Raw genomic sequence first — 10,295 nt, forward strand, 5'->3', positions numbered from 1 at the left:
CGGAGGATCAAACTTATTTATCAATGGGTATGTTTATTCTGACTATGCAGGGGATTTGGATAAAAGCAAAACTACTACAGGTTATGTGTTCAAAGTTGTTGGTGGAGATGTAAGCTAGGTTTCAAAATTGCAGTCAATTGTGGCTACGTTCACAACAGAGGCAGAATATGTAGCAGCTACACAAGCCAGTAAAGAAGCAATCTGGTTGAAGATGCTATTGGAGGAGTTTGGGCACAATCAAGAGTATGTCTCTTTGTTTTGTGACAGTCAAAGCGCCTTGCATCTAGCAAGGAATCCAGCATTTCATTCAAGGACAAAGCACATACGAGTTCAGTACCATTTCATTCGTGAAAAAGTGGAAGAAGGGACGGTAGATATGCAGAAGATCCATACCAAAGACAACAAGCAGATTTCATGACGAAGGCGATCAACGCTGATAAATTTACGTGGTGTCGATCCTCTTGTGGCGTGTCAGAGACGTAAGCAACATGATGATACAATGTAGAAAGAATGGTGTGAAGATATGATTGTTCCAATCAAATCTTCAAGTGGGAGATTGTTGACAGTTAAATGCATTTTCGGTGCATTGTAGAAAAAATGGTAAGCACCGATATTCTTGATTTTAGGAATATTCTTTATTTCAGGTGTAACAACGGTCCTAATTTGAGGGGATCTAGCAAAATTTTCCTTGATATTAGGAATATTCTTGCCAACTTGAGTTTCCCGAATATTCTCCTGTGGCTTTTCCACCGAATCCACTTGCTTTCCATGATTGTTGGGGTTGCTATGTAGGGTAGTTGATTTTGCACCATTCTTCATGGACTCTTCAGCCGATTCTTTCCTTTGTTTTTCCTTCCCCTGTGGTCGTCATCGCCGCCTCTCCACCACCATCCAAGGGTCGTAAGGGGCCTCTTCAGAATCATTGTTCAGCTTAACCTCCTTATCCGCTGAAAAACTAGCCTCTTTGGGAGACTCCTGCATCGTTGTAGGCTGGACTGTTTCCTTTGCATTCGATGCTTGCCCATTATGGTTACACTACTCCTGAAGATGACCAAACCTGCCACAAGAAAAGCAGATGGTTGGCAAATTTTCATACTCAACATTTTGGAATTGGTTACTTATAACCACCCTAGATATGAGAGGCGATGTCAGATCCACATAAACTGCCACCCTCGCATAGCGTTGTTGATTACTTGTTCCTTGGTGAAAATCAAGTTTAGCGACCTTTCCAACTAAATAGCCAATCCGATGAAGAATTTTTTCGTGATACATGTACTCTGGGAGGCCAGGAAACCTTATCCATGCAATCACCATGGTCGGGTACGGTTAGGAGGTGCTGAAATCAAACGTCCATGGCTGAACCGTCAAATATTGCCCATAAATCATCCATGGTCCTTCCGCCAGGACTTTCATATAATCCACTTCCGTCTGAAAACGAGTGACAGAGTACTTATTCTAAAGAAGTTTAAGAACCACCATTTTGGCCATACTAGATTCCAACATCTTACATGCTCGATCCGTGAACTGGATGGAGGGGAGGCCAAATCTAGTTCCTGTGATAATATCATCATCTTCCAGGGCCAAAAAATCAGAAAAACTACCCTCTTCAATTGAAGGGGTCTGATCTCCAATCGCATGGCCTGTCATAATTGTCGCATTCGACGGCTGGATCTCCTCCTGAACATCGATCGCCATTGGCGTGTCGTAGAGGGTTCTGGACCAGGATCTTTGATCCTGACTTTCTTTGTAGCGCCTGCTTCAAGCAAAGAGAGAGAAGAGTCGACGATGAGAGAAGAAAGCGTCACGGTCTTTGTTGTCGTTAATCTAACACCACCGACAGATATGTTCTGTTTTTATTTTCCTTTTCTTTCTAAACTGACCACTTGCGTGTGAATACGTTCCATGTTTTCAGGATAATTTTCTTGCTTTTAATGCATTCAAGGTACCGAAATGCATTAAAAATTAAGCCTTTCATATATTCCTAGAAAACAATAGAAATTAAGCGTTCCATATATTCATAGAAAACAATAGATCATAAGATGATATCTATTTAAAAGTTTCTTAATATATATATATATATATATATATATATATATAAAAAGAATGTAAAATTTTATATTAGAGATAAGCTTTTAAAATTTTAAAAGAGAGAAATCTTATAAGATTTCTTATGGGCGAAAACAAATTTTCAATATAAAATATGTAAAAAAAAAGTCTAAAATATATGATAATTTCAAATTTTCTAAGAGTGTGACTACCCCTCTTGATTCAATCTTGAACACATACACATCCTACATATACATTTATTCGAATTCAAGACTTTTAGGATTTCCTAAAACTTGATTTTACGGATAATTTCAATTGACGGCTCAAAATAGGGAACATGAGACCACTTAGCAGCTTGCCCTCTTTTAATACTACCGCTAAACGGGCATGATTTTTTTTATTAAAAAGAAAACTTATTATTTCCAACAATAAACCCGAAATATCTTGTTAGTTTAGCAATGTATTTTCATTGGAAACATTCTTAAGAGATCATTAGCCTAAATGTATGGAACCCCATCTCAAAAGAAAAGGGTGAATGGCACAAATAGAAACTAAATAAAGGAAAAGATAATATATGGTAAGATGCGAGTAATATAATCGAACTATAAGAGCCAGCACTGGTCTAACTTAGCCATGCTTTCTTTTCGCCTCAAGGACAGAATTTGATTGCTGTATTCCATGATATGTACAAATCACACAGACACAAGAAAATGACAAAACCTAGTTATGCTGTTGCCTACTCTTACACCATCAAATTACAACTTTATCAAAAGCATTAGCCCTCTTTTAGACCATTCAAACAATGCTGGAAATTTTGGGGTTATAACTTTGGATGTGGACACTTTTATGCCTCTCCAAAGCCATATTCCCCTCTCCAACTTGTGCTCCAAGCTACATACATCCTTCAAAAAGAACAGGAAAAAAAAAGGTCTTCACCTGTGAAAAGGCATCACCAGTCAGCTCAAAACACATAAGACGTGAAGAATCTAACTCCAAGACGTTCAATCCTTGCACAGTCACAAGATGGGTTTATTTAAGGCATAATACCAAAACAATATCCATAACATTTCACTTTGGTTCCTATTCTTTTTTCTGAAACATTTTGGCCCCTCAACGTTTCATTTTAAGGTAAAAAGACCCCTATATTTTAGCATTAGCCGTTTGTTGACTAACGATTTCCATCAACGGGAGGGTCTTTTTGCCCCAAAATGAAACATTGGATGCCAAAATGCTCCAAAAAAAGAATATGGACCTAAGTGACTATTTAGTCAAACTTTAGGGGATTTTTTGGCATTATGCCTTTTTTGAAAGAAAAAAAAATCTACGTTTCAAGGACAAGGACAAATATCAGCATGAGTAAACACCACAATCTCTTCAGCACAATCACATGATATAGACATCCATACATGAAATACCAAACAAATTCTCCCACTCAAGCAGAGAAGCCAGAAAATGTACCAAGTTTTGATCGATATATATGCCCGAATTCAATTCTGCACACAACCCCAATATTGCAAAGGTAGCATTAGCTCAAACCAGTACTAAACAGAACCAGACGACCCCGAGCACCAACTAGACTAAAACTCATTTCTTTCTAACTTGTTATGCATGTCCCAAAAGAACTCATCATACTAAAACGGTTCAATAAATTGCTCAAATTTCACAAGTCTAAATTAAAATTTGGCTAAAGTACTTAAGTAAAAGCACATCAATGTCATCACATATTTGCATGAAGTGACGAATGACTAGAATGACAAGATAACTAGAATCATCTTCTTTCAATAAAATGTTCAAAGTAAGTTCGCCATCATTATATAAGGTAAGGGATCTCTAGATTTGGCTGATTATATAGGATAATGCCCCATAATTTTTTAGCAAATTTCATTTATGAATGACCGAGTACAGCAAGCTCAAATGCATTCCAAGCTTCTCGAAATAGCAAGTCCTAAATTAGCAAAGAAATATTACAGAATAGCAATGAACAAAATGCAAAGGAGCAGATGATGAAATGACAGAACCAAATGCATCCCCAAAGCAATTCTATGCGTATTGAAATCTTAAAGTTTTTCTCCTATCGTAAAATTCTGCATCCCTCCCTCGATAAATGGTATCAATAATCATTCACCTACAGATAATGCCGCACACTCTTACAAGACTCTTAAGATTCCCAGATAAAAAACCTACCTTTAAGATCTCACTACACAAACTCGAACAAAGGAACGAAATTAAAAGGATGGTTTACTCACCAGGAAGAATCTCAATCTCTGAAAATGAGAGAATCAGCAATATGCATCAAGGGTCTCAAACAATCAGGCGAAAACTTCCGAGCAAACAAGTAAGAACTCGAATAATTCGACTTCCTCAACTCATGAATCAACTCGGGGGTTACTTCTTTCGGCTTAAACATATGCGGGTGCCCTTCTACGGTTCCGGTCCAATTAACCCGAGTCAAAGTATAGCCGGTCACCCCATTTGGATCTTGCATTGATAACAAGGTCGGGAAATAATGCTCCTCCGGATAACACTCATCCGCTCGGAAACACGGCAGCTTAAATTTCCTCCAAAGCGTCCTGTCTTTTAGCACCAACAACGCGTCTTTCCGAGTCAACACGAAGAACTGAGATCCAGCTCGGAACTCCTCGAAAGGCACCTCCGGCATCATCACGAACCGCCCACGCGCCGCATACCTCTTCCACAGTCTGGGTTCCTCGGAAATGATCTCGATGTAGGACTTGTGCTTGAGGATACCGTACTGAATAAAACCGGACGAGTCGGGATCAGATTTGGAGGTCCGATCGAAATTTTTGGAGGTGAAGAGGGAGCGGTAGATGTAATTGAAGGAATGGAGAGGGATGCAATACTGCGAGACGACGGCGAAGTATTCATTGGCGGGATCGTCGAGTATGGCAGTTGCAAGGAGGCGACGAGTGGCGGAGATTAGCGTGGCCGAAGACCGGAAAGTGCGTTTGGCATTTGGGATGAAGCGGTCGCCGAAAACGGTGCCGAGCGGAGGCCGAGTCACGTTGACGATGGGGTCGGCGTGGACGTACACGTTGAAAAGAGAAGTTTTAGCGTGTCCAAAGAAACGGTTCCAAAGGGGGAGGAAATGGAGGTCGGTGTTGGTCAAGAAAAGGAAAGCGATTTTAGGGGAGGAGGAGGAGGAGAGGTGGGACGAGGCGGAGGGAGAGACGGTGGCGCGGTGGAAGAGACGGAGATCGTCGTGTTCATCGGAGGCGGAAATGGGCGGCGAAGGCTGGGGATTCAAACTCGAGCCTAACAAGAAGAAGAGAATCGGGATGAAAAGCAGGAGAGAAAAGGAGAGAATGAACGGAGTGGAAAACATTGAAGAGAAAAGCGAAAAGATTGAAGCTTTAAGCCTTCGATTTGAAGAAGAAGAAGAGAGGGTTTTTTTTAATTTTTGTCTAATCCTTCGCCATTGCCATTGATTTGAAGGGAGGCAATTACTGTTAGTGGATTTGAAGAAGAAGAAGGCGTAATTTAGAGATGGGGTTATTGAAGCGCTTTTCAAACAGAAGAGACAGTGTAGTAGTTACAAAACGGCGTTCTAATGCTGGTAAGGGAAACGGGGCCGTTTTTGTTCTTGTTCCACCTACCGCAGTAACACTATATACAGCTAAGATTGATGGGTTTCCCGGGAACATCGCCTTACATTTCTTTTGTTGGTTTCGGTGTTATCTTTTTGGCATGTAGCCCAAAATAATCAAATTTGTTCATTCTCTCTCATCCTTGTAGAAAATGATTGTCCTTTTTTTCATATGGGATAAGGGGAGGTAAGATAGTATGCTACCCTCAATATTAGGTTGAGAGCAACTTCCGTAAAAGACCTCCGAATTATGAAATACTCTCCGTGGGACTCGATCCCACGACCTCAAGGTTAAAAACCTTGTGCTCTACCAACTGAGCTGGATGATCATTTCTCTCTCATCCTTGTAGGATTTTTTTAAATAATAATAATAATAATTAATTCCAATTTTAAAGTCAATTGTTTTTTTCGGATAAAATAAATTTAAATGGTTGAGATTCAGAAATTTAGTCTTATAATATCAACTTCGAATATTACTACTATCACGGTTGGTAAGTTATTTGTAAATTTCTATCTAAATTTCAATTAGATCTTAAATGGTTGAGATTTTAAGGTCACTACTCACTACTAATGTTTTAATTCACAACAATATTATTTCTAGCAATTAAAGTGAATTCGATTCAAAAGAAGACAAGCTAAGTAACACAATCTTCGTATGAGTTCCCAATGTCATGTCTGATTCTACTAAGTGAAGCTTAGTCTCTTATCCTTGTGATTCTCTCTTTATATATATATATATAATTTCATCACATCAAAATTATATTAAAAGCTAGTTTAAAGAATATACCGAATGAAAAAAAAAATTAAGTTGGGGTTAATCCTTAGGCGAGATATTCTTTGATGTTCTTCTACTGTCAGTTACAATCATAATAATCCATGAAGCTTTGTAATGTCTTAATAGTATTCTTTTTTAGGCAAAATGGGTAAATTTTGCTCATGTAGTATACTTAATTTATAATTTTTATTATTATCGTATTTTCGTATTAATTTTGTTCTCGAATTTATTCAATAGCATCATTTTATATTTTAACCTTAACTTAAACCCCTAAATTATAAACTTTAAATCATAACTCATAAACTCTAAATCATAAGCTCTAAACTCTAATTTAAAGTTTATGATTTAGGGTTTTAAGTTAGGGATATGATATAAAATGACACAATTAAAATAATTTTGAGGGTTAAATTGATGAGAAAATATGATTGGACGAAAGTGATAAATTAGGTCTATTATATGGGCAAAATTCATTCTTTTATTTTTTTTAAACAGTTTAGAATAATTGTAAGGTGATTTATGTTCAAAACATTTTTAATCTCGTGACAACGTACGCCTTATAAAAATAAATGAAAAATCACAAGAGCGATAAATAAGCTTAATGACACGCTTATCGCCTACTTAAACTGCCATTAAAACCGAGTCCATTAGCAAGGACGGGCCAGCCAACTCACTCTATTAAAATTGATTATTTTAAATTAAAATTTATGAGCTTTGAATTTTAAACCAAATTTGCTTTACCGACCAACGAAAGATAAAGACGACGATACAACATTACAACTGAAGCATTCTTTCTTGTCATCTGGATTCTAGTCCGTTCCTTTTTTATTTGGGGTAAATTATATTATTTCTTATTCAACTTTATTCTTTTTTTATTTTACTTATTGTAATTTTAATTTTTTTTATTTTGCTCGTTAAATTTTATAGATTGAATCATTTTACTCACTTTGTCGTTATCTCTTTAATATTGTAATGAAGTGTCATTTTTTATTATTATTTAATATAAAATAATTGAAAAAATAAAGGGTAAATAACATCGTTCTTTATTGAACTTTACTTTCTTTTCTATTCCATTCACCCAACTATAAAATAAAAACAGAAGTTGATCAGATGCCACCTTCAGCCACCGTCGAGCGCCATAGTTAATGGTTGTTCAGTCCCAAATTTCATGAATCACTTCGAATCGACACTTTGAGTCCGAATCTATCCTCCATTTTGTTGGAACTTGCTTCGAAGTCCATGAATCGGAGATTGAAAGTGAGGAAGCTGAAACGTTTGAGTCAAGACTCACGAATTTTGAGACATTTTTCGGTGAAACAACCACCAGATTTGGACTCGGGGATTGAGACAAACCGACTCATGAATTTTTAGACCGAACGGGCACCATCAATAATGGTTGACGGTGGCCCGAATGAAAAAAGACGTGGTGGCCGACAACAGTAATGGGAGAAAGAAGAGGATTCAAAACGATGTTGTTTTGGTGTATATTTGAGTTTTTTAAAACGACGTCGTTTTGATTCTTGTGTTATATCATAACACAGTTAAAAAGTTAATGGTAGATTGAGAAAAATGATTCAATCTGTAAAGTTTAATAAACAAAATAGAAAAATTAAAAATACGATGGATAAAATAAGAGGAAGAGTAAAGTTCAGTGAAAAATGATGTAATTTACTCTTTTATTTGGTTTAAGGGTTTTGCTATATGTTTTATTGTTGGATTAAACTTTTTGATACCGTACGATGAATAAAATAGAAGAGATAGTAAATTAGTAAGAAATGGTATAATTTAACTCTTTTATTTGGTTAAAGGGTTTTTGGATTATTACACATTCTAACTCTTTTAATGTTTCAAAAAATTAAAAGATAATTGAAGAAAATAATAAATCTAATTTGATTAAAAAGTATACAATCGATTCTATTTTATGTTGATCAATTATATTATATTAACTCAAACTTAATTGGTATATTAAGTTGAATTTTTATTATAATTATAGTAATTGAAAATTACTCGGTAATTTAGTTTATTTAATACATAAATACTTATTTTAATCAATAAGTCTTATGAAATTAAGTATCTTGGTGACAAATATTTGACTCTATAGACAAGGACGGAGCCAAAATTAAATATCGACATGAGCTGAAATATTATACTATTTATGAAAATATAAAGACTTATTAGGAATTTAAATTTGAAATTCAGCATGAACCAAGCGACCTTAGTGATTAAGAGATTGTTGTTATCCTTGAGGTCTCGAGTTCGAGCACTGTGTATGTAGGGGTATGAGCGTTCATTTTCATATAGTTGAAAGTCTTTGTATACATACTACCTTGTATTCACCCTAAAATTATATTAAAAAATTTAAAATTTAATAGACAACTTCTAATTTGTCTAATATTTAAACTTACAATAATTTAAATTGTAATTAGATTAAAAATTTGAGAGCACATACTTATCATTCTTTAGTTTGGTCCTACTTGATTAATATTTAATAATTTTTTATATTTTTTAAATTTGAATATTTATTTTTTTCATGAACCAAAATATTATTAAACTAAAATTATATCAAATATACAAATTTTAATAGGGGTCGGGACCTCCTTGGGCCTTAAGGGAGCTTCGTCCCTGTCTATAGATATGGAAGAATTATTTTGGAGAAATGTAACCTTTAGTATTTGACTCTATATATACAATTTAAATGTTTTTCAACTTAGTCAAAAATTTTAAAATACTTACTCAGTTATTTATGCGCTTTTAAGTTGAGTTTCATAGTATTTTTTGTTGAAAGGATTAATATCTTTACAAAAAGTTTGATATCTTCTTCAAAAGGATCGATTCATATGATCACAGTAGCAATTAGACCAATTCACTGTTAAAAAGGATCGATTTCTTCTCACTAAGGATTGATCTCTCATAAAAAAATGATCGATCTCTTATAAAAAAATGATCGATCTCTTCTTTTGAATGATTTATCTTTTGGCAACAATCAAATATTTGTAAAAAGATCGATCCCTTTAAAAAATCGATCTCTCATGTATTAAATGCTATGTATTTTTGTAGGCGACGACACTGTTGCATCCCAAACAACTCCTAACGGCTAAAAATTATAGAAAGGATATAAAAAACAAGCTCAAAGCATCTCATCAACAACAAGAAACATTGTTGAAAGCATATAACATCAAAAAGTTGTATAATTATACTAATTTTATTACTTGTCACGTCAGCACTTCCATCAAATATTAACGACAAGTGATTATATTGAAATCAATTAAATAGTTAAATGGTCATACTGAGGAGATTTTAAAAATGATGGTTATATTAACACCAATCTCATAATTAGGTGATTTATAGTTTACCCTTTAAAATATAGGATAAACTACACATTTAGTACATTAACTATCAGTTTTGGTATGTTTTAGTACTTAAACTTTTAAAAAAAATTAAAAATTAAAAACTTAATACGTTTAGTACCTAAACTATCAATTTTGATCCGTTTTAGTATCTAAACTTTCAATTTTTTCAACTTAACGTTAAATTTTGAAATATAACTAAACTTTAGGTATTATTTTGAAAAAAAATTAAAAGTGTAGGTACTAAAATAGACCAATAATGATAGTTTAAGTATTAAACGCATAATTTATCCTAAAATATAAACATAGCTCGGAGGTACAAATAAATGAAATTGGAGTCATTTCAAATTGAATATAAGGTAATATTTATTTTAAGATTCTCAACACTCTTACATATATATTACTTGAATTTAGAACCGTAAAGAATAATAATAACTTTTTAATTATAACAATCACTTTATCATCAAATTCGCTTGTCTCGTTTCGAATATAAATTTGAGGATTTCAAATATTAAACGTCCAAAAT

At 34.6% G+C, this 10,295-nt stretch overlaps 1 protein-coding gene across 2 annotated transcripts; it reads right to left on the minus strand.

Moving 5' to 3' along the window:
- Positions 1 to 2,643: 2,643 nt before the first annotated feature.
- On the minus strand, positions 2,644 to 5,568 carry LOC120129678 (glycosyltransferase BC10-like). Of its 2 annotated transcripts, XM_039147129.1 has the most exons (3): positions 4,293 to 5,482; positions 3,505 to 3,539; positions 2,644 to 2,982 (listed from the first exon to the last, which is right to left on the minus strand). In XM_039147129.1, the coding sequence occupies exon 1, from the start codon at positions 5,387 to 5,389 to the stop codon at positions 4,304 to 4,306; it is 1,086 nt and encodes a 361-aa protein (XP_039003060.1). In that variant the 5' UTR covers positions 5,390 to 5,482; the 3' UTR covers positions 2,644 to 2,982; positions 3,505 to 3,539; positions 4,293 to 4,303. The 2 variants fall into 2 exon arrangements, with proteins under 2 accessions (XP_039003060.1, XP_039003065.1); XM_039147134.1 differs by lacking the exon at positions 3,505 to 3,539 and having other exon boundaries at positions 4,293 to 5,568.
- Positions 5,569 to 10,295: the final 4,727 nt, after the last annotated feature.

The sequence above is a fragment of the Hibiscus syriacus genome, unplaced genomic scaffold, assembly GCF_006381635.1.
Source record: "Hibiscus syriacus cultivar Baekdansim isolate YM2019G1 unplaced genomic scaffold, ASM638163v2 tig00001644_pilon, whole genome shotgun sequence".
NCBI classification, from domain to species: domain Eukaryota; kingdom Viridiplantae; phylum Streptophyta; class Magnoliopsida; order Malvales; family Malvaceae; genus Hibiscus; species Hibiscus syriacus.

What these genes read in the sequence shown, in the direction of transcription:
- LOC120129678 (XM_039147134.1), bottom strand. Translation starts at nt 5,389, where the DNA reads ATGTTTTCCACTCCGTTCATTCTCTCCTTTTCTCTCCTGCTTTTCATC.